The sequence below is a fragment of the Pholcus phalangioides genome, unplaced genomic scaffold (genome assembly GCF_987345545.1).
Source record: "Pholcus phalangioides strain wild (caught in Gottingen) unplaced genomic scaffold, Ppha-v1.0 ptg000013l_1, whole genome shotgun sequence".
NCBI classification, from domain to species: domain Eukaryota; kingdom Metazoa; phylum Arthropoda; class Arachnida; order Araneae; family Pholcidae; genus Pholcus; species Pholcus phalangioides.
This window is the reverse complement of record NW_028301606.1, coordinates 14,319,185-14,345,741: the sequence shown is the minus strand read 5'-3', so window position 1 is coordinate 14,345,741 and position 26,557 is coordinate 14,319,185. Positions and strand designations below refer to the sequence as shown.

The following is a 26,557-nucleotide window of genomic DNA, read 5'->3' as shown; positions in this document are numbered from 1 at the left end:
CCGTAGCTATCAACCCCTTTGCAATCCCCGAGTTCCGGCCGTGGAATGAATAGTATGAATTCTTTGCTGCACTGTTATATTATATTGTTCCTGTTTATACAATAGTAAAAGTAACCGATAAAAGAAAAAATTGAATTGAATTTAAAAAATACCTCTCCTCGAGGATTTTCATTTGTCTTCATTGGGACTTCATTTTGTCTACCAATAGCATCAACATGCATTAACTTCTACCTCAACTGATCACTATATCCACGAAATACTGAAATTGTCCACAGACTTCAAGACATACATATATTTCATACTTTACCTCTTCCAAACCGAGTACAACCCCGGTCTATCGCCCAGAGCAATTTGCCACAGATGGAAATTGGCCGGTGTGTGTACCTAACAGTCTGAGTGCGTATATAATGGTGTATGTGAAATTTAGTGTTGCCAAATATATTTCAAATTGTAAATGAAGCGTAATGACCGACTGAATATTTGTACCGTTGGAGGTCTCTTTCTCTCTGTGGTTTTTAACAGGGCTTTCCAATGGGGAGATCGTCTTCCGTTCGCACCTCGAAGTTGGGAACCACAGGAAACTAACTTTTACCGGTCAACTCTGCGGTCCCGATGGGGTCCGTCCCTCTGACCACTCGATCACCACAGCGACCGTAATTGATACTGAATATAACACGCGAATATTAAATTTTCTTTTCTGTAAGTATTTGCATAACTAATCCTAATAAATAAAATAATTGAATCAAATTGCTGAACTGACAAAAATAAACAATTGAATTGCGTTTCACACATTAAAAAAAATCATTTTACAGGTACAGTTGTAAAAAAATTTACTATATCTGTAAAGAATAGTCTTTGCGACAATTATTGCACTGATAGGCAAATATTCTCAAGAAAAGCACTGCAAGAGAAAAATTGGCATTAATTTCCATATTTTAGAGACAATTCGATTTGAAATATTGAAATTATCATCATTTTTATTTCGTATTGATTTTCCTTATCTTAAATTATACAGATATAGAAAGAGAAGAAAGAACACACACACACACACTATCTCAACGCACGAATGTCATCATGATTAGCAAAAAATTCAATTTTCAGAGTTGTTCATTCCGTGAATTACCGTCTTCGATCAACAACCGTAATTGGTAGTGACTTTGGAAGAAACTCGTCGCGTTGGGTGTTGTTGTTGTTGCTGCTGCTGTTGTCTGAACAGAATACAGAATTGGGTGTGGTTGGTTGGGAAGAGAAAGACAAGCAATGTCGTATAAGATAGAGAGAGAAAGAGACAACACAGATAAACTATAAAACTGTCGGAAGACATTATCTTTCGATAACGAGTTACATTTTATTGCTTTTGCTTTAACGGCCATCGGAACATTCGTTGAGAAAAGAAAATCAAAAGGACGTCACGAAAGATTGTCGTTTTCTTTTAGTTCACATACACAGAATATTTCACCGCAAGACACGCGTATGTATCTTTCCTTTCAACAAGTGGACGCCCTAGAAGTTAATATATCTGTGAGTCAGACTCATGTGTGTATCATGAACGAGATAGAATATATATATATATATAAGAATTTTTTTCCGCTGCTTCGCTATACACGATCGAACCCATGGATAGAAAGAGAGCGAGAGACCATGATATTCCGCCTATACCCGCTCAACAGGGCGCGGTCGAAGCTCTTTTAATTAATTGCTGCATAACAAGATGAAACCTTCCGAAAAGTTAATGGCTGCAGTTTATTTCTGTGACCGCTCACTAATATTCGATAATATTCCGAGGGCTCCTCTCAGAAATTATGCCTTCAAATTTTTGGCTGGAAAATATTGCGAGTGCTCGTTCGGGTCATCAATTCTTATGTTGTCTTCGTGCAGCGCTGCCTGGAAAAGTGATGATGATTTTTTTATTTTTATTTTTAATATACATATATATATATATATATATCTACCAACTTTGATAGGATGGCATTTTCTTCAATTTATCATCGTCCATCATCTAAAATAACGATACTATTAAGTACCGTTATTGGATATATTTATTAATATTAATTTTAGAATTTTTGAGAGTTTTTCTCTGCTCGCACTTAATATAGGTTATCTTATGTGACCTTAATACTCTGAGAGGAGTTATAATCAGTATAATAACCGTTGGATGGATGCGATTTGAAAATTGTTGGGAAATGTTGAAGTATCTACTATATACTCGTTCCATTTTTCTTTTTCGCGTTCGAAATACGGTACCCGGCATTATCCGGCTGCAAATTCGAAAATTAAGTCACGGGAATGGTTCAACTTTAAAAGCTTATATCTCATAAAATACACAGCGAAGATAACGTTTGATGATGTTTCCGACAATACAGGGTGGGAAAAAATCCTAGACGCCTTTTAAAAATTAATAAAAAAATCAACTAATTGAGACGCAGTTTGCACCAAAATACTTCTCCGTAAAATGGTGGTACGCTCATACGTTATGTAAGTTCTCCCCTTCGAGTATGATACCAGAATAGCTATACTGTACCCTGATGATTCTCATGTACCGTGATAAAAATATTGGAGACCACACATGCACAAATAGAAGTTATTTGTGTTTATACATAGTACCCGTAAAAAAAAAGACGATCGCACCTATCATTCACATTAGTTTACTCGTGTTGGGATGAATCGAAAATTTATATAGATGAGAAGACAGCCATAGTTCTTCTGAACAGTCTATTACATTCATCCTAGATCCTTACTCTTTTTCTGGGTGCCCTGTTTTTTTGATATGTATACGGTATTTGAGATCCGTATTTTATGAGAATTATTATATAGTTTTTATCTCAGCCACCTCGTTGTGGTCCTTGAATTTGTATTTTGTGAGATCGTGTCTTCGAGTTATTTTCTCATTGTTTTTTCATAGAAATTGCTTTGCTTTGTGCAGCTGAGTTTTTTAATTTTTATTTGCTACTATACAAAGTGATTCGGAAAACATAGGGAAAACTTTAATAGGCGATAGTACACACCGATACAAATAATTGCCATCAAAGAATGCATGGTCCGACATGAAACGCAAACGCACTAGCGCGTTTTCAAACGGCTGCTCCGTAAACGTTAAAACTGCATTCCTGTTGAAATTTATCGGGAGAAAAAGAAAACCATGCATGCAAATTTAATATGAGGAAGTAGAAGAAACTGTATGCAAATCTGCGTCTCAGTGAATAAAAGGCGCGAACGCCATAACATACGTTACGACTGTTAGAACGGTTGCACGCTATAACAACTTCACAGGGTCTTGTGGTCCCACATTTTACTTGTGGTCTCCGTACTATATTTGTATTTAGGTACCACCCGGGCTATCAAGAATCACAACGAAGTCCAAATGACATAACCACGGAAACAACTCAGGTAATGTCATCGTAACAATTGAAGATCGGTGCCGCGAATACTGCTACAATCGACATGTTTAAAAAGAAATACAATGTTGATATAATTTGGGGTAAGAAGGCAATGTGGTTATTACATTTTATCATAATCACTAGTTTTTTCGTGATAATTTCTATTATTTTGGGTTGCTCTATTTTGATATACTGTAATTGATATCCATATATCCATAGATGGTATGATTGTGATGATGGCATGATTGATATCCATAGTATGGATGAGTTTTCCTCACTATGTGAAGGAAAAGATCTAGGTAAAGAGATTGAGCACTTAAAATCAGTTTTCCGCTCTAATGGGTACACGAAAGACGACATCAAGAAAGCCTTACGCTCCATCAAGGAATCACCAACGGAAAATGAGCAGTCACAATCAATTGGAAAAGCTGTGCTGCCTTTTATCCCCGGAGTGACGGCAAGAATCAGCAAGGTCATGAAAAAACATCGTATAAAGACCATTTTCAAACCAACCAGAAAAATATGTGAAATGCTGCGATCAGCAAAAGACCACCGTGACCCTCTATCAACACCGGGGATCTACCGAATACCGTGCACCTGTGGTCAGGTATATATTGGAACCACAAAAAGATCTGTGGCCACGAGAATAAAAGAGCACGAACGATGCTGCAGAATGGGCCAAACAGAAAAGTCGGCAGTGGCAGAGCATGCGCTTTACGACAACCACAGTGTACAGTTCAGCAAAACACAGGTAATAGCTAATGTTGACCACTTCTTCCCACGAATCTACAGAGAGGCTATTGAAATACACAAGCACAAAAACAGCTATAATAGAAGAGAAGAAACTTTGAAATTGAGCAGATCCTGGACACCAGCTCTCAGAAGAACAAGAACCTTCCCCTTCAAGGTCCAGCAACAGAATGATGACAACAGCCAATCAGATAACTCCACATCTCTCGGCCAATCAGGTTCTACCAGCATAACAACTGTTTACAATACGCTGCCAGCCATAGAATCAACTGACCAATCGCAAAACAATAGTGTAGTTCAAGCCACTTATGTGCATAAATACAACCTGAGACTCCGGAAAACTTGACTTTGATCCAGTTTATCAATTCTCCTGATGATGCCAACCACTAGTGTTGGGGAAACGTTGAGAACAAACTCAAACGGACGACGGTCTTCGAACCCGAAAAAACAATTTTTATCAGGTCTTGTTTTGTTTATATGTTGCTTAAATCGAAGTTACGTCCACTTTAGTGTTTCTATATACAAATTATACGTGAATACAAACGTTGAACGTGTTTTACGAAGAATGCTATTTTTTACAGTTTACTTGAGTTTTAAACACAACTCTTAAAACTTTATTCATTACATCATTACGAAATTTTAATACGATATTCTCCTATATATTGTTGAGGTTATGAACCAAAAAATCTGAGATCTATCACATACACTTGTCTTATAACAGCGTTTCAGAGACGATAAGCAAAATGAAATTTCAAAAAAATTCACACGTTCATTAACAGATTTGAGTGTAATTTATGAGCTTACGACATAATCATTCTAATTTTGATTCACATAACCTTCACAATCACTGGACGAACTGCAGAAATTACAAAACACTCCATTCATAGAATTTTTTGCAATCGTGTTTCGAATATTACATCAATTTTGCTCAAAATCTTACATAAACATGACTTTTTCATAGAAAATGACATAGGTGATTTATTGTTGTTTTAACCATTTTGAGAGACAATTTCTATCAAAAAATCCTGCAAGGTCGCTCATTTGTGTTCGAACAATCTCGAGTTGAAAGGTGCTATTATTCCGGATGAAATTAGGATCACGATCTGGGTGTTCTTATTGATGAACGGCTCAAGCTTTTTCTGAACATTGTTCGAAAAATCGAATAGAATGCTCGATTTAGTTCTTAAAAAGGCCTCTTCGCGTTCTCCTAAGGTGATGCTTCCACTTTTCTAAGTTCGTCCTGGATTGGAGTATGCCGTCAGGTTTTATAGACCATACCTACAGAGGAATACGGATTTCGTCGAAAGGCTGCAGAGAAGAGCCATGCGTGCTCTTGATGGCACACGGGGTTTAGGCTATGAAGAAGGACTTAATTTTTTGAAAAATCGTGCTACCAACTTATTTTGGAACAGAGCAGATCATCCGAATTTGTTGCTAATCGCTTGTAAGATAAGAGGTAAAAAAAAATAACTTTTTATCAAAATAACTTTGTTTCTACTCAACGAATGAAGAAATAAACCAATAATCTCGAATATATAGATGGGGAAAAAATCATCAAGGTTATCACAAACGTACACGAGCAAAGAAATATCAATAATAGATTACACTCTACCGCATTTATTTACTCTCGATCCGTAGCAAATATTTAATCTCAAATGCAAGCACGTACGTTTACGATCACGGATTAAAATCCCGCTGCTTCAGTCATTAATAGCATCATGGAAGCCAAAGATAGAAAACTATCAAAAAAAATTACATAAATAATACTAACAATATAAGAACGCGTGGCTTCTCTGACAGAAGAATGAAAGCGGATTTTTCTATAGATAGTAAACCGAGTAATTTTATGTACACGTATCTGAGATGGTAAAGGCTAGCTATATCTAGGCTGGATAAATAAATCTCCGAAAATTAGCATGCCCTGCTAGGCATGTAACTAAGATTAATTTATGCAGAAATCTATGTTTCACATGCCGAAAAAATATTATCACTGGGTTTCATTGAAAATTTTTTTACAAAAAAATTGATTTATTTGCATAAAAAATATCGATAGTGATAATTATTTTGCTTTATTAAATAATAAAATTTTTTAAAGAAATACGAAAATTCCAAGGAAAATGTGGGTCATGTGTTGAAAAAATAAAATTAGTCAAACCACTTCACTCATAGCTAGAAGTATTAATGACAGATGGCAGTACGACACATAACAAGCATCACACAGATTCGTGATTCATTCCAACATATAACAATTTGTTAGAAATTTCGCAAAGGAATGCGGATGAGGTACACGTGTGTTTAGTACTACAGTGGAACCTCCCCGTTAGCGAACACCTCCCACTTTTCGGAAACCCGGTCCCGTGAAATAAGGCTTTAATGTATTTCACTGCGCGTTAGCGGACAGTAAAATCGGGCGAACTATTTTTTTTTCCAAAGTGTAATTTGTGAGTTTTTTTCATAAATATAGAATTTATCATACTCAACGGTGATTATGCGTAATCCCAAGTTCTTATTAATAAATATTATAATCTGTCATTTAATTACTTGATGAACTGAACATAACTATGAATGTTACTAACAAGATATAATATGGATACATATGGATGACATAACAAGATGCTGGTTCCGAATGGTAAGAATCAAAAAGGTGTCTTCGCGTTCTCCTAAAGTTTTTTCCTCTTTTCTGAGGCTTAGTTCGTCCTGGACTGGAGGATGCTGTAAGGGTTTGGAGACCATACCTACAGAGGACATGGACTTGGTTAAAAGGGGTGCAGAGAAGAGCTACGCGTGTCTTTATTGGCACATTTTCCTCTAATAGGGTTGTTAATAAATGGAATAGCTTACCCCCGGAGGTAGTAAATTCTAACAAAATTGACACGTTTAAAAAGAAATACGATAAAAAATATTTTGAAAAATCGAGAAGCTATCCATATTTAGAATAAAACAACCATAAATTTATTTTATGGGCATTGTATAATATTTTATCACGTATATATATTATTTGTAATTTTTCCGATTGCATTTTTAATTGGGTTGCTGTATTTTAGTAATGTATGGCATCTTTTTCTCAGCCACCTCTTCGGGCATTTTGAGTGTTGTGGCGTTGTATTTGTAATGTTGGTTTTGTTTGCACATGTTGATACATGTGAAGGAAGCCAACATGATGTTGTTATGAACGTTTATTTCTCTCTTTCCCCTTCACACTTATTTTAATTTACTTTTTATTGCAAAATATGTGCAGTACACGTACCGTGTACGGGTAAAATAATTGATTGGTTTACTGAAGAGAAGAAAGGTTATAATTGTTTCCATGTTTATCAGACTTTATTTGGGGACTATGCATAATCACCGGTAAAAGTGACAAATGTAGTGGTAAATTTTGCACACAGTAACACATAGGAACCAATTGCGACCGAAGCCAAATGTCGTATAAATGAAAAAGTCGTATAAACGAGGTTCAGCTGTATATCATATCTCCCCAATAGCGGACACCCCGTTAGCGGACAAAAGTTTCGGACCCATGGGTGTCCGTTATCGAGAGTTTCTACTGTAGTAGTAGTACAGGTCATTACAGTGTCGAATTCAAGGTAATGGATAATGGCTATTGTTGGCACTAAAGAGCCTGGGCCTTACACGGTTATGTTCCGTGTTCTTCAAACTTTTCCTCTGCTGCCAATGAATTTCAGACTGCTGAAATTAATTGAAAATTTCGCGAACGGCATAAATTAGGAAAATAATTTGTGAATCAGTGGAAAAAAACATGTTTCTCTTATAATTCTTGAAAATAAGATTTTTATTTCGTTTACAGCATAAAAATAGACAATTTATGATATGAAACTATAATTTCTTTTTTGCTGCATAGTGATTTAAATTCTATGCACCATAATAACGATCACTATATTTTTAAGTTCTTAGCATCATGGAAATAAAAGAGAGAGAAACAGCAAAAAATATATACAATAAAACCTCGATAAGTCGTCACCTCATGTTAGCGAGAAATTATGACGGCTTAAGCGGAGTGCCGTCAGTTTTAATGTGCAGTTTTGTGAAAATCGCTTATAAATTTAAAATAATATAACATTTATTAAAATATGAATTGAAATTATGATATTGATAGAATTCATAGATTGCAAAAGAAAAAATTGAATTTGTTCTCTTTTTTAGAGCTCTTAATTACTTAACTTATTATGTTAAAATATACTGGTACACTTTGATTTATACTAGTAATTTTTAATTTAGACTAATTAGAGTGACTGTTAGAATAATTAGCTTTTCTTCACAACAGAACCACGGCACATCAATTTTACACATGGATGAAATTTTATTTTAGTGTATTAATTCTTTATCAGTAGTTCATGTAACAACTACAAGGTAATCTTTCACATACTAACTATAAGATGATCGCGAACGCAGGGTCCACTTTGAGGGACTTGTGGAAAAAAATGTCTGATTTTGCAACGAGGATAATTTGTTTAAATTTGGAGCCCATAATTAGTGGGGCCCTTACAGAATCAGGTGTTGCTCGAACAGTCCTTAACGTTACAAAAACTTCAGTAAGAACTTCCCCACCGTAACTTTCGTTACTTGAACTGTTCCGTTTTGGTACATAAGGTTTTTATGGTGACTTTTAAGCATGCTGTTAACAAGCTATTTTCTTTTAAAGGAAGCCATAGAAAAAATTATCTGTTCCTCTCTCTCGAATTTTTCCATGGTGACGAGTTAATCGAAATTAGCGACGAGTAAACGAGGGTTTAATAACATTGCTGTCTATGAAAGCTGGACAGGCCTGAAGAAACACGACGACTTAACGAGGTTTTACTGTATACATAGAATACTAATATTGCAAGAACGCGCGCCGTGAATAGTTCACCTCGCACCCTGTCAGAAAATGAAAGCGGATTTTTCGATATCTCATAATATACAACGTGCATAGGTAACAGGTCGTATGACATTTTACTGGCTAACCGTTAATCCTAGAGGCATACTTCCAAAATTAGAAAAAATATCCAAATAACGGCTAGTGCTCAGTAAGATACGTAATTAATGCTGCAAGTGGTTGTATTGTTATTAAACTTAAAAAATAATTTCTACCGTTCTCGTGCCCGTTCTCTCCTGATGCCAACTAAAAAAATTCCACGTTTCTAACTTCAATATTTCTCGAGATATTCGAATTCAAAAACTGGAGTAAAATTAGGGAAAAAACACCTTTAAATACAGATGAACCGTTTTACCCGCATTTAATTCAATTTTTCCCAACTTTCCTCCGTTTTTCGAATTTCGTATAATATCTCAGTTCATATTGCACTTAGAAATGCGGGATGCTTTAGTTGACATCAGGAAAGAACGGGCAGCGACTTTCTCATTGGAATTTGGGAACAAGGGGAATGTATAAAGAATTATTTTTTTTTATTTTAATCACTGTACCAATTCCTTGCAACATGAATGACATACCTGATATACTTTTTCTAAGTGGAAGTATGCCTCTACGATCAATGGTTAGTCAGTAAAATGTCAAGCGCGCCCTGTTATCTATGGACCCTGTATATATGTCGGAAGTTAGCTGAGGTGGCATATAGGTTAGCTAGTATACGTATGAATGGTTGTATATAGCTGTACACATGTATGAGTGGTGGATTAGAAGGTTTTCTCCGTGTGTTTGCTCAATCAGGATGATTGATCTTCGCTGGTGTATAACACCATCAATGAATACCTATGCGTGATCTAGCAAAGAGTCCAAAATATTTTTAAATTATAGAGATATAGATGGCTTTTTTCTCAGCCAGAGATATCAAGGAAACAGTTATTTTCCGGATATTATGCTGAGGTGAGCTCGGAAAGAAAAGTCATCACGTCTCCGCCGGGACTCGAACCCAGACCCTCTTGCATACCGGGCAAGCATGCTACCATCTACACCACTGGAAGTTAAGAGAGGCTACTGATGCCTCTACTTCAGCGCCTAACGACACAGTGCGTGAAATTAGGAAGGCAGATTCATGTGTCTCCAGTGGTGTAGATGGTAGCATGCTTGCCCGGTATGCAAGAGGGCCTGGGTTCGAGTCCCGGCGGAGACGTGATGACTTTTCTTTCCGAGCTCACCTCAGCATAATATCCGGAAAATAACTGTTTCCTTGATTTTTAAATTATGTTCAAAAGACATTAACAACGTAAACAATTAAGGTCGTGTTAACGACATGATTAATTTTTTACGCTATATTTATACCTACTAAAATAACACTGATAAATTTTCAATTGAAATATACATTTGTTTCTTTTTTCGTATATTTTTGTTTGACCACTTTGAATTCAAATAAATGAATACGAGAGTCAATTCAATAGTCAATAAAATCATCTCTCACCAAGATTAACACAGAAAGTCTTTCCTCAAAGTAGTGCAATGTATACTAAATGAAAATATATATATATATATAGAAAATTGGGTTGTTTCTACTCAATGAACGAAAAAAATACATCAATTAACTCAAATAAAAAATCATCAAGGTTATCAAAAACGTACACGAGCAAAGAAAGATCAATAATAAATTACTCTCCACCGTAATTTTTTTTTCACTCTCGATCCGTAGCAAAGATCTAATCTCAAATGCAAGCACGTACGTTTACGATCACGGATTCAAATCCCACTGCTGCTGTCATTAATAGCATCATGGAAACAAAAGATAGAGAAACCCTACAAAAAAAAGCATATATATATATATATATATATATAATATAATAATAATAATACTAACAGAAAATGAAAGCGGATTTTTCGATAGCTCATAAATCGGGCCATTATGTGTATATGTAGGATGGTAGCTGAGGTGGAAAAGGCTAGCTATAGTATACGTATGAATGGCTATACACATTTACGTGTGTAGGTGGAAGAGTAGAAGCCTTTTCTCTCCGTGTGTTTGCCTAATCAGGATGATTGATCTTCGCTGTTGTTTGCCACCGCGAATGAATACCGGCGTGATTTAGAAAAGAGCGAAGGGCAGCCTGGTGACGCGGAAGAATACGCTCCGGTGCGCTTGAAGAGTTGATTGTTACCCAACCATTTCTCTCTGCTCTGCTCTGCTCGTCCTTCATACATTCGTACGGTATACACACACACAGAGACACACACTACTACACCATCATACCCACCTTCAACTTTCTAGCTGCGAATGTCTGCCCCTGGAAAAGCGAATAGCTGGTCTCGTGGGGAACATACAAAGGGCCCTGACACCACACGGCGGTAATTAATAAAAGACGCCCTAGAAAAGGTGGGAAAGAGACGCCGAGAAAACAGAAGTTTTGACGTTCAAATTAGCGGCAGTGTTTTCCACGTGTGTGTGCCTCTCTCTCTTTCTCTATGTATTTATGTACACACATATATACACAAAAGAGAAGCGGGACCTAATTGGTGGTGTTGGATAAAGCGCGGATACATTGAACCTTTTCCAAGATCTTTCCGTTGTGAATTTTTAATTATTTTATTTTTTTACACTTTAAGTGAGACAGTGATTGATATTCATGAGTATAGAAGTTTCAGTTCAATCGATGTTCGATAAAAATTTGTAAAAATTTAATTTTTGTGGTTTTGCGTCATTTTTAAACTTTGATATATGTATTGCCATTTTGTTTTAATTAAAGGAGGAATATATCAAAATGTTTCAGTTTATACATGTATTTAAAACTAATAGAGGTTCTAAACTTTATTTCTAAATTAAAAAAAACATTATTGAGAATTCTTTTTTTTTTAAATTCAATTGAACTATTGTTAGTTACAATAGTTATGAAAAACCGACATGATAAAGGTTTCATGGGAAATAAATTTTGCCTTTATTGTTTCTTAAAGCTCAGGAATGAATTTATAACCCTCTATGTTCCTGTGTTTATTTGAATATTACATGGCAAATACGTGGTCAAAATCCCACCGCACCTATTTCTTTTATTTATTTATTTATATTTTTTTTGCGATTTTAGAAAGCATATATTTTCGTCTCATTTCAGTACAAAATACGGTTATATAAGAACAATACTTTTTATATTTCGAAAGAGTTGATTCTATATTGGTGTCATTTTTTTTAGATCTACTGAAATTTTACGTGTTCGGAGACGTAAGATCGCATGAAATTGAGTGGATAGCAAATAAAATTCCAGTTAAACCCTATTCAACTTTGCGCTAAGCAAAATTTTATCTATTTATAAATAACATGTTTAAGCTGCAAACTGTTTATTTCACTCTTAATTTACCCTTACAGCTAATTGAAAAATCAACTCTAATCATTTAAACTGCGGTGTTTATGTACTGTCTCAATTGAAAATATGTTAACAGAGAACAGTCATTTACATCCGTGTATTTTATTTAAAAAAATTCAGTACGTTTTTATGGCGGTGAACCATAGACGGTTGATAAAAAATGATTAGCATGAGTCTTGTTATTGTTTAGCGATGAAAATTGTTATTTTTTGGTGTTTTGCAGATATATTACATCATTTACGATATTATTCTTATATACAGTTATTTTATATCATATATGATATTTTACTTATTTTTTTTATATATATCAAACAAAAACTAACATATACATAGTATCTTGTAAGCCCCGCTAGCCTCAAAATTTGTCTTAAGTTCCTTAGCAAACATATAGGCCAACTTTATCTAAAATCTTTATTCCTAGAGCCATGAATGTAATTTATAGACAATGTGTTCGAAACGGTAATGTTGGATTACTATGGTGGATTTTACTTTATGGTGGATTACTATGGTGGGTTTTACTTTATGGTGGATTACTAATGTTGGATTTTATACTCAAAGTGATTGGAAATCCATCGAAAAAGAAATGAGTATTATATTAAAGTACAGTATTTACATACAAAGTCAATCAACGTTATTGTTTAAATCAAACTCGGAACAGTTCTTTCGCCAATGCCTTTCATAAAAAAAAACGACTCCTTGCATTTAAAAACATGTAACCAAAAATATTTTTCTTGTAGCAGAAGAGGATCTGTTTCATTGGTCCCAATAACAAATTTTTAAATGGTTTATGGAACTACGCGCCCGCTGCGCAAGAATGAAACTAATCAAATTAACAACTTCCTATTTCATTCTTAGTGGCCATGCTATAATTTGTGTATAATTTACGAGAGCTGAATTTGAATAAGGACGACATATCGTGGTAAAGTATGATCAACAGGTGCTGCAATATTATAGAAATCTGTTGGCAAAAGCATCTGGAATTAAATATGACCCCAATCATATGATACGACTAGATTTTACTGCTCTGTGTTATAGCACTTTCAGACCTGAGCATTCATTCTTTGGAACATTCAAGATATTTCTGCATTTTTGATATTCAAAAAAATGCATTGAAAACATAAATGCCATCGAAGCTTTACTTTTACATTTTTTTATGAAGAAATCATCAATTTGGTTCAATGTTTTCTGCCACGATGATACATGATATATATTCATCTTCATGCGCATTTTTTCCAGAATTTTATTGCTGAATTTCATGAAATAAATTCCCCTTTCCCCGGAGGTATTATGTAAAGGGGAAAAAAACCTGGAAATTTAAATTTAAGTGCTGCCCTCTGATCAAAATTTTCCAAGTTCATATTCACTATAATTCTAACTCAAAACTTACCCAATCATTTAAGTCAGGAATTAACTCCCTAAAGTCAATGAGTCAAAGGGAATTTCTCTTCTTCATCCTCCCTCTTCTTTCCATTTTTCCATTTTCTTTTCCTCTTCATAGGCCTTCCTGGTCATTTTGTATACCGACAGTCGTCCATATAGGATGGGAATCGGCTAAAAATTATATTCTGATCCGGTCTGGTAAAGTCAAATGAAAATATTCTTCAGTTAGAAAAGTAATTCACACATTGGGGGTCTGAAAGGGATAAGGAGTCGTTAAATACGAGGTACTGAATATTAGTTTTTGAGCACAAAAAAAACGACGAAGACCTTATCTCTATCTTCGAAAATATCCGTATTTTTTCCACTCAAGATCCGTTTTGAAATTTCGGAGATTTAGTGCTTGTAGAACTTACTGTTTTGCAGCCAAAATATTCATCTATGTTGCTTTTGATAGCATTATATCAGAGAAATATTTCCGACGAAGAAAATTTCGAGGACAGCGAAACAAAGAAAAAGTGGGATGATGCTAATAACTGATCAGTATAGTGAATGTGAAAAACATTCTACTCAATCTAATTAAAATGTTAAAGGTGACCGAAGCAAAATTATTGCTTTTCGTTACATTTCAGTACACGTCGCACACTGAATATGGATCTTTACAGTTTTTTTTATAGATGCCGAGGAGTTTCATGAAGTATCTGTGAACTCTACTTTCAAGAATGTTAAGAGAATCCCTCTGCTGGGAATTTTTTCGCTTCTCTCAGATAAAATATTTTCCCTTATTACTCCGAATATGAAAATTTGAATTTCAGGGCCGTTGAATTTATCTTTGGAGTATTTTTTACTACTATATTATAAAAAACTATAGCTCAATACACAGGGCTTCCATATTTAAAAGGCCCCTATTTTAAAGTCGCCTACAGGAGAAACCAGTCGTCAGAAAATTGTGAAATTTTGTGGAGAACTTCATGAAGTGATGGGAATTTGTTTAGGAGGGATTAACTGCACATGTCGCCACCAGAGGGCGTTTTATTAAGAAATGGCACATTTAAGCAAACGTTTACAATTTTAATAATTGTTAAACACTTTTATAATTGTTTCTGCACCAAAACATGTTTCACATGATGGCCATCATATTCACACATGCCATGTGAAATCGCAAGATAGCATGTTCCACAATTGACTGAAGTGTCTGCGAGGAAATGTTCAGCACGTGGATTGAAATGCTGCCTTTAAGGTCGCATTTGGATTGTCACAACTTGCCAGACGTTTCAAATGCCCCCAAAGCCAAAACATCGCATGGATTAAGGTCCTGGGATCGGGGAGGCCATAGATTGGGGAAGTGCCGGCTGATGCTTCGTTCTTCTGTAAAATGTATTTTAACAACATTCTTATTACACACTGCAATGTGTGGAGGAGCTCCGTCTTGCATAAAGATTGTGTTTGCAAGGCAGTGACGTGCTTGTAGAGCCAGGTCAATTTTGTTCTGTAACAGCAATGCATATCGCTTCTCGGTGATCGAGCATGCCACTGGACCTGTAGAACGTAAGTCCTCGTAGAAGTAGGGACCGAGAATAAATGATGCACTCAACCCACACCATACCGTCACTTTTGGTGAATGTAACGGAACCTCTAAAACAGCGTGCGGTTTGCGATGGAGGAATCTTTCTTTGGATTGTTTTTAGCAGAAGTCAGACTCAGATATCTCAGTAGACTTTTAACTACACCATGTGGTGCAAAGTTTTTATTTTTTTATTACCATAAAAAAGCCACATGAGCAGCTGAAACCTTCACCTACGAAGAACGTTGAGAACTATTGGGACTATCCAATAAACATTGCCCTTCTTGCAGTCTCCATGGAGATTGACGGGTTACGATGTGATAGTCACTGCCATATAAGGTCCATTACTTCAATCAACGTCTATACAAAGAGTGAGTATGACTTTAGAATACAAAGTCGAGAAGTCACAAAAAAAAAAAAAACCGCGTTAATATATTTATACTCACAGGTAGAGAACTCCGTGCCGATTCTCATTGTATAGCACAAAAATACGTTTTCTTTAGCAAGAGAGATAAATCTCCGGGGAATCATTTCCTTTAACAACTTTCACTTTCACTGAGAGGAAACATCGTTTATCTGTCAGAGAGATTTTGAAGATTGTAGAAGTTTGTTTCTCGGCAACAAATTTGATGTAGGTGTGAACTCTCTTCTCTTTGCCAATCTAATCCAGATGTTTTTACGAGAACCGACGAAAAACACTTTTAAGGGTTAAAGAATAAGAGGAAGGATGAGGAATAGGGATAAAAATAAAATAAAATAAATAAATAAAAAAAGCGTATTTTTCTTTCACAGTCGGCTGTTTTCCCTGAGACACGTTTTAAAAAGATCACTTTCTTCGTAGAGAAGAGACGTCTGATTTTTGGTGGAAAGCTGTTCACGCCTCACGGAATCCACTTTTGAGCGTCAAGGGTAGGGAAAAAAAATATAAAATAAATAAATAAACAAAAATTCCACACGAAAACCAAAGAGGAAAATGTGAAGGGGGGGAAACTCCCAGAGCCGGATATTTCCTCTCCCTTTATCTTAGAGTATTCCCGTGTTTTCCAACAGCTTTCCATTGAAGAACAGCGAGATTTTGGTCCTTCCGCTTCATCCTACACACATTCGAAATTTGATCCTCCTTCACTACTTTGAGATCAAAAATTTTCCCTTATTCTCCCTAGTACGTAAATTTTGAATTTCAGGGCCGTTGAATCCTGAATTTTTTTGATATGCTTTTTCCGGGACGTTATAGAAAATTATGTCTCAATTTAAATGCATCAGTCTGAGGAAAGAAAATGTTTCACGTTACATGTCTTCACTGTATTGATATAATTTTTCTTCCGTTATAATAAAATGATTGGCATCAAAATTTGTTAAGACAGTTGACAAGAATGTCATTGCAGAAGGGTTTATCGTTATATCAAGTACCTTTGTAGTGAGGCTCCACTGTATTAATATTATTTTTACTTGTGTTATAATGAAATAATTGGCGTCAATTTGATAAGCCTCACTACAACGACACTTGATATAACGATGAACCCTCTTAGAACGATATTTTATCAGATCTTGTGTTTGAAATTATTTACATTACATGTTAAAATCATCTCGATACAATGCTGTTCTTCACTACAATGAATCCCTGAACATGGTGTCATTCTCCGCTGTTTATGCGAAGGTTTCCACGGCTAGCTGATGCGAGGATAAATTTAGGAAAACAAATTATAACTGCCTGTAATCGAACCCAGTTTCTATCGTTACTTATGCGAAGTATTCTTTGAATACGTCTACACTGAAATGACGTAGGCATCGTGGAGATATGATAGAATCATATCAATTCATTCAAGTATTTTGGCCGGGGCACCAGTTTCGATTATTTAGGGATAATTCTAGGCTGTGACCGCAACAAGTGTGATCATACCTACATCATAGTCGAAAGTACAGAAGAGTTACAGACAGAGACTTATCAAATGGTGACATCTCCTCAAAATAAAGTTTTAGTCTCACTCCCCTACGCAAAATATTCAGCAATTTTCGAACCTCTTGGAACAGTTCTTGAGGGAACTGGGTCTATCCAGGCACAAAATGAGAAGTGACCTTAGAGAGTTTGGACAGGCACTCTACGATATGGAAATTGATGTGGCCCTCGTCTGCGAAACATGGTTGAAGCCTTCACACACCAATAACATATTTAACTACATCTCCCTCCGAAGAAATAGACTAAGCGAAAGAGGAGGGGAAGTACCATCCTTCATCAAAATGATATACCATTTAAAGAACTTGATATACCATACTCTGACTCCATTGAAAAACTGGCAGTTACCATCTTTATTAACAGGTATCCAATATCTCTAGGTGCAATATATAAGCCACCTAGGCTTGACCTGAACTTACTTCAAACTGAACCTGAACTGGAATAAATTTAGAGATCCGCTAGATGTTGACGAAGTTCTCGAGCTCCAGCATGGAAACAAGGAGCAAGTAAAAGCAGCAACGGGCATCTTTTCGGACAGAATTAAATCAGCCTTACACAATTCAACTAGAAAAATCAAATACCCGGGAAACAAATTTGGAATATCTCTGGAGCTGAAGGAAAAAATTAGACTCAAAAATATAAAATAAGAAAATACTGGCAAAGATTTCGTCGTCCTTTGGACAAAGTTGTGCTCAATCGACTTGAAAAGGATATCAGGAAAGAAATCAAAAAATTCCCCAACGAGAGTTTCTGAAACCTACGCCGCCCAGTATGTGCTCATGCTTCAAAGTACAACATGCAGGGTCTGCAAAGTCAACAGAAGTAAATCCTGAGCACCGTTGTGCGTGCCTCAAAGTACATAAGTACATCGGGGGGCTGACATTGGAAAAGACCTGAAGGTTCCAACCATCCTCAGCTACATCCAACAAATCTCAGAGGATCACTTTGAAAGGATGAAGAACTCAGTGTACGAGCATTTGAGATAGCTGGTCGACTACAACCCTCGTCAGAGACTAAAATTTCTCAGGCCTCAAAACGTGCTGCACGTGACATGGTCAGTATGTTAGAGTCTGAATTACTGAGCTGTATAATCTTTGTCTGTCTATCATAATATTTTTGTAATTTTATCTTGCTACTGAATTTATTCATCAACTCTATTGCATAGAGCGACATTTTGGTTAAATGTACATGGATGATCTTGCATTTTGCCAATTAGTATAATCTTAACTAACACAATTATTTTTCTATTACTTCTTAGCCTTTATTTTTAATTTAATTTAAAAATAAATAAAATAAAAATAAATAAAATAAAAATAAATTTTAATTTTTAAATTATTATTTTTATTATCATTATTTTTTTGGTGATTTGTACAAAAGTAATTTCATTTTTGTACCCATTAAAATACTCGCATTTATCGCATAATATTAATTTTCTTACTATTGATTTTACTATTCAACCAACTCTATTGCATAGAGTAATGTTTTGATGAAGTGTACATGTGGCTGATCTTAGTGTATTGCAATACTCTGATGGTAGCATTTACCGGACCCGCGCGTATACTTTTTGCTTTTTTTTTTCCTTCTCTATCAACTTTCAAGAACTTCGCATCAACACAAACACGCCCAAACTTGTTTATAACTTCCTTAATGGCCATCAAGGGCAGTCTGTAAGTCTCCAGGAAGTCCAGTCGGGCTGGGCAGCGACGAGAAAAATTAAATTCGGTCGGTCGGTATTTTGGGACAGTTTTAAGTTTCGATTTTTTGCATGTCAAAATAAATTAGCTTCAGTTAACATTGCTATCTGTTTTTGAGAGTTTGAATATTGCTTTACAATTTTACACATGCTGTATATTTACGTCATTTCTCTCTCTCTCTCTCTTTCTATATTTTCTTTTATCCGAGTAATGAATATCTCAATAATTTACAGAATACTTGATTATTTTTCCAAGTTATGTCCGCTTATAAAATAATCAAATTCAGGGAAATATTGGTTAATACAAAATAACCTGTCTTTCTTAAATTTAAGAACAATCGACTCCTTGTTTTTGAAAAACGATTGAGTGTGAGAGCACAATAGACACATGCATAATATTTTGCATTAGTCCGGGGTTGTGTGCGATTCTATCTATGCATAGTATTAATTGTTATCAGTGTAAGTCTTCCACCCATTTAAACGCAAATAGGCGCAAGTGTCTGAGAGACAGGAAAATTTGTGTTTGGCATAGAAGTGACAGACTTTTCATATCTGCTATAACTAGCTTTCCAGTAACTATCAATATACCGTCTATTCCCATCCATATTGTAAGAGTTTCAGTCGAAAGGAACCCATGCATAAGAAAAGCTTCGAATAAATTAGAAATTTTGTTTCTCCACATGCATCGCACAACACAACTTGTATCACATAATATGACAATTGCACAGTATTGTAGATGAATAGCTGATCGATGACTGTCCCAATAGCCGATCAGTTAACGTAACTACGTAACTATAACAGGGAGAAGTGTGGACTGACAAGACTCCAGCACTAGAGCCCATGATATTTTGTTGAGATTTTATTTTTTACACCATAAATAAATGCATTGCAATCATGGAAAGTTGTTTTAGACATGCAAAAATCATCTCCAGAATTTGAGAGATTTCTTTTTTCAAATTGATGCAACCCAAATACAAATTCCAATATTAAAAAAAATAACTTCAGAAGCATATATCGTTATTATGAAAAAGTTTTAAATAAACCCATATTGCAAATTGCTTTAATGTTTTATAATTATACTTTAATTTCAGCAAACAAAATTTCGCTTGCCCAAAAATTAAATATCAAGTATTCGATTAAATTGAACTCCAACCTAACTTTGAATGATCAAATTTTTTTTGATATATCACCTTTCTAATAATGCAGTTGTTATAATCTATTATTGAAACAAGTAGATTCAGTGAGTTTAACTAATTGAGAATCCAGTTTACAAAACGCTTACTGTCGTAGCTTTTATTTTTAATTTGCCCCTTTCCCCCCTCAGTTATAAATGCCTTTTTTTTTCAGTGTTTCTGTATTTAAGGAAATTTTGGAGCCTTTTTTCTTGCTTATTTTGACGATTTTTCGACCCAATTTGTGTTCTCCAATCAGTAGTTGCAAATGGTTTGTGTTTGGATGTAGCACATCAGGCGCGAAAGCAGTCATATATTCCGTAGCTCATGACTCTTCGGAAACTCAACTAAAGCTTTCCACACTGGACCATAGTAACATTGTTGCCATTAGAGCAGTGACCATCCATCCGGTTTGGAGTGTCGTACTCAACGGGATTGCAGCGCTTACAATTGATATAGGTGTCTCGATGGTTGATTTGAAACGTTAATTGCTCAACTGTAGAACGTCCTTCGGTCCTCGAGGCCTGTCGAATCCGACATGCACCTCTCAGATCAATGACACTTGGTGTTTAGTGGTTTCCACTTCCGTTAATCGTATTAATGTCATTTGTCTAGTTACGATACACTTTAACGATGGCAGTACTCAAACAAATCGCATACTGAATAGTTTTATAAACATTTTATTGCTTTGCCGTGATGCTTACAATAATTCAGGGTACTCTTACTCTTATTTTACTTTTTATTCCCAAGTAAACCAACTTGGGGCCTCTTTCTTTTCATCATCTATACGCTGATGATTTGTCGAAGTAGGATTCCACTGTTGACTGAAATATTTCAGACTCAAGTAGAATTTTCCAACTGAATTATTTGAGCATTCACGCAATTACTTGAATGAATATTTTACTATATTGCACTGCAACTAATAGTGTTGATAAAGGCGTTTTCTTCTAATTTTATAAATAACAATTCGTTTTCAAAAGATCCCAAATTCCAAGGATGGACCAGATGTATTACGAATGATGGTCATCAATTCAAATCGATTGGATTATTATAATATATTTCAAGCATGTTTCTAATATATGGGATTATATGCATTCAAGAATAATAGCCCTATTTGTTACGTTAATTCCGCAGAACACGTCTTCCTTGTGATGTAAAAAACAATTCGCCATAATTATATATTATTCTGTACACAACTCTGAAGAAACATGCTTGGCAACCATGTAAAAACATTTGCATTACGAAAGCCATGGGGAAAAAACCAAGAAGTATTTATAGGTAACCAAATGATAAACGGACATTAATAAGCACAAGGGGGTGCACTTTCATTTTTTTTCCTCGGTAAGAATTTATATTAAATGTAGCTACATGAATGTTAAAAAATGAGAACGGAATATAGCATAACCATACTATACGTATATCTAGGGGGGAATCGACGGACCATCGCGCAAATCACCAAAAAAAGTGTTTCGAATGCATTAAGTGCTCTCGAATGTAAACGCATCACGGAATATACCCATAAAACTCTATTAGAAATTCTCAACCGCACACTTAAACATGAGTTTCCAAACATTTTATGAATGCATAGTTATACTGGCAACATGTCAAATTTGCTTACCGTTGTAAGACATACACAATGTTTGGTTAATAATTTAGTTCCAGCAAATATTTTGCCGCTTGACAGGCGTCGAGAGATGTAAATATGTGAGCTTTGAATATTAAATTATTATCTGTTATCTCTATTGAACCAATAAATAATTTTAAAAGCCAGTAGTTATATAGGTTTTTGATAATACCCGCGTTTGAAATAAAATATCAGAACTGAGACAGTTTTCTAAAACAATTATAATACATTATCGATTTAAGGTAAACTCAAAATGTAAACTTTGAATAATTAATTATTATCAGCGAATATTCTAATAAATCAGTTCGGCATTTATATTTGTTTTTCACTTTTACGTTACTCTTCTGACGAAATGAATTACCCTGTAAAGTGGATTTACTTAGTGTTTCGATGAGTACTTGGTACTTTGCATCACTCTCCTGAAATTACCCTCACCGATGTCCATCAGTGAAGAGGTACACTCCTTAATTCTCTCAAGATGGTTCGGGAAGTTGGAGAGTACTACCGTTTGGATACAGAGTAAATTTATAGCGATATATTCATCTCGTAGTAACTTTTCTCAAGGGCTAATTTGAATTTCAAAGGCTTTCGATTTGGATTCGAGACTATTATACCTTGGAACATTATTTTCCGACGTTTTTTTCTCTGGAAGTTTTTACCGTGAAACTAAGTTAACTAAGTTAATTTTTAATATTTCTATACTGCGTGAAATATATATCATATAAAATTTAAATTTTCTTTCTTTTCTTACTGTAGTAACGAAATATAGATATTTAGAGAAGACAAAAATATCTCAATGTACAATATGGGTCCTGTCCCTAAACATGCAAATTTACCCTTGAAGCAGGGTGAAATTACGAAGAAAAAACTACAAACATTACTGAAAAATGTATCATAAACATTTCAAATATATCTAAATGAAAAATACATGAATAATGACACATAAAATATATAAATAATGAAGCATGATTATTCGATGATATGAAGCTAATGGAAATTGTTCGGGGATCTCAAGTGATGGGGAGATGCTCCAGGTGAACTTGAATATGATCGCAGCATGGGCTACTGAATGGAGCATGATATTCAGTATGGATAAGTGCATGATCGCTCATTTTGGTTCAAACAACCCACGTTGAGAGAATGGTAATACTATCCCGAATGCAACCAGTCACCAATTTGGGAACTCTCATTGACGAGCAGCTTAGGTTTTCTCAACATTGTTCAGTGGTGGTATCGAAACATAGATTACTCGGTTTCAAAAATTTTAATTGTCATCGAATTTTTTATCCCCATTGTTTATTGTTTACATAAGTGAATTTAATACCGTTTCCATACAACTATGCGAGCAGTACGTGATGATTTGATCAACAAAATGTTTTTATCACGTGTCCAAATTAGCATTATATGCACATAAATATAGTATAGTTTGTGCTGGAATTGGTAATAGATGATCCGATTCTCTCTCTCTCTCTTTTTATCATAATCGTTTCTTTCAGAACGTCTCCACTAGTTTCCCACTAATAATTCATTCGAAGTTCAATTTTTACTTCGTTATAGTCACAATACTGACCTGAGAGGTTTCTACTTGATGGCAACACTCTCTTGACGATTAACCATGTCTTATTGAAAATGTTAAAATTTATGAAAATTTTTTATCATTTTTCTATAATCCGGGTTGAATTCCTGACATTTTCTAATTAACCTGTTTTCATTGTCATGTGCAACATGTTTTTTTATTAACACATTCGCATCTGGCTGAATTTTCTGAAACTTGTACATGTTTTATACTTATTGTGTGTGTGTTATATAAACTGCACATGCATATATTAAAAACTATTATGTTATATAATAATAATAAAATATATAATTATAACTTAAAGTCTCAATTATATAAAGTGATATAAAGACATTTCTACATATGTGTCAAACGAAAATTCCCGTTTCCCAATGCGGATTTGTCAAGCATTAAAATTATGTTTTTCGATTTCATTTAACTCCAGTATATAAAGTAAGATTTTTTATATTTATCTCTACATTCCAGGGTATGCCTATGATCTCTCGCCTCAGCAGCAGACACATGCCTACGTCTGCATCGAGAACGGGGAGATACCATCAGGGCTCAAGAACGGATCGACGGACCACCACATAGAAAACGAATCGATATCTTTGGAGAGAACGGGGCCGAGTCCTGCCGGAAGTCTGAGTGATGTGAGTTCCAGCAGTGAGGATATTCGGGACGCTTCCGCAACACATTTCATATATAGAGAACAAGGTAGGCTCTCGCCGGAAGCGCGCAACTCGAGTCCCGACGGAAACAGTGGCAGTGGTACGGTAGGATACACATACGACGCCTTCTTCATCAGTGACGGCAGATCTCGGCGGCGGAAAAACACTAACAACAGCAACAACAGCAATAGCAGCAACGTCAGTAACGGCAATGCTACGAACGGCGATACCCACGAGGTCAACAGCAGCAATGCGGTGGTCAACGAGAGGCCCAGGTACAGCTGCAGCGAATGCGGCAAACACTACGCGACCTCCTCGAACCTGTCCCGACACAAGCAAACGCACCGGAGCCTAGATTCCCAGCAGGCGAAAAAATGCCCGACTTGCGGCAAAGTGTACGTGAGCATGCCGGCCTTATCCATGCATCTACTCACGCACAACCTAAGCCACAAGTGCAACTTATGTGGCAAGGCTTTCTCTAGACCTTGGCTTTTGCAGGGACACATGAGGTCGCACACGGGTGAGAAGCCCTTCGGGTGCGCGCACTGCGGCAAGGCCTTCGCGGACAGGTCGAACCTGCGTGCGCACATGCAGACTCACTCGACGTACAAGCATTACACGTGCGCGAGGTGCCACAAGTCCTTCGCCCTGAAATCCTACCTCAACAAACACCACGAGTCATCGTGCTTTAAAGACGGCGGCGGAGGCCAAAACAGGGAGTCCAACGATGACGAGGACAACAACACGGGTGACGAAAAGGCTTTCTCCGAGCAACTCGCCGCTTTTTCGGCGGACAATTCGCACTCAGACGAGAACTCCTCGGATTTCGTAGAAATGTGAGAGTAAGCACTCAGAACAAACCCGAGCAAAGCAGTCATAAATAAACAAGTAACCTAAGCATATGCACGAACACTGTCTATTTTGCAGCACTAAATGCCAAGCTGTAAAAAAAAAGTCAACAACTGTGATAGCCAGTAGAGCAATAAGGTGAGCAATAGAATAATAAAAAAACTGTGATGCGCTTTATGCTATTTTGCCGGACTTGCATATTTACAGAAAATAATCAACTTCAGTTTTCATGCGTTTTGCTATAAATATCGGATAATGCTTTGTTACTGAAATCTTAAAAATACCAGTTGATACCTTCCATGTCAGTACTATTATTTTCTATAGATTGCAGAAAATTAAGCATTTCTTTTTATCACAGCTAATCTAAATTTTTTACATAGCCAGCTAAGGTCTAAAAAAATTTATTTATTTTTAAACGATTGAACTCATAATAAGCATAACAACACTTACCCAAACACATAATTTCATACATCATTAATGAATTCATATATATAGTGAGTATGAAATATTGTTCGATGGCGATTTAAGCTTGATAAAAGAGAAAAGCTCAAGAAATAAAATAATTTATTATGTAATCAGGGGGGATTATTCCCTAAATTGCAGTTCAAAACTTCAAATTTTTTCGTATTGTGATAAGAAATCTTTCATCAGAAGAGTAGACAAAATTATTTTAAGAAATATATAATATTTCATCATAATTCAAAATTTACAAATACGCATCGTATAACATCGTGATATGTAAATCTCGTACACATCGAATGCAAAATTAGATATTTTAATGTATAAAAGTTATCTGTGTAACTGGTCTCGTAAAATTTATGTATCGCAATCAATTTCAAAAATATTATTTTACACAACATTTACTATTTAAATAGTTCGAGAATGTTTAAGATTTTTAAAAACCAATATCTGCAGAATTCTGAGTGAAACCGGTGTTAGTAAAAGTGAAATGTAAATTAAATTTATATATATTATGTGCATAGTATAATCATATTACAGTATCAATTCTTTTCCTTCAGAGAAACCAAATACATTTTTACGTGCGTATATTCGAGCAATTTCAGGTTGGGAGGTTTCACATAGCATCAATGACGCAGCAAATAAATCATAAATTATTATTACAATCATAAATAACATACACCAAAGAAAGATAAATAATTTGTCAATGAATTTTTTGCTTGATTGTGTAAAATTGTGATTGAAACTAATTTCTACTTCTTTAGACGTTTATGTTTCAGACTTTTTATTCATTCATTTCAGATAAGGCGGGATCTAATAATTTATATAACTTAAATACTCCTAATAGGTCTTCTGTATTATTAACTTAATTAGGTCGAACCCCTCTAGCTATTTTAATTCACAGGAAAAAATATATAAACACAAGTATATACAATAACAAAATAAGGTAAATATGAAAATATGTAGCATGGTGAGTATAAAATCATAACGTAATAAATGCTACAAATAAATAGAAATAATTGCATTTTAAGAAATAACATGGATAAGTCAAGAATAGTTAAATGAAAACATAAATCGTTGGAAAATTTAAGTAATAAATAATAAATGATATCGTAAATTCAATACATAAAAGTAAGAAATTATTGCATTTCAGAAAATGACATACCGTACTTAAATTAATGAATGTTTAAAATATAAGAATATTACCTAAACACCATGAAGATTTACTTGTTAAATGTTAAATTACTCTTCGCATTAAGTTATCAATTAAAAGATTC

At 35.2% G+C, this 26,557-nt stretch overlaps 1 protein-coding gene across 1 annotated transcript in view; it reads left to right on the top strand.

Annotated features, from left to right (window-relative positions):
* Nucleotides 1–26,347, top strand: part of LOC149078643 (uncharacterized) — a 54,543-nt gene extending 28,196 nt beyond the window's left edge. The window contains exon 2 of the mRNA XM_089240779.1: nucleotides 23,788–26,347. Within this exon, the coding sequence (XP_089096905.1) occupies nucleotides 23,788–24,812 (1,025 nt within the window). The 3' untranslated portion in view covers nucleotides 24,813–26,347. The remainder of the gene's footprint in view (nucleotides 1–23,787) is intronic.
* Nucleotides 26,348–26,557: the final 210 nt, after the last annotated feature.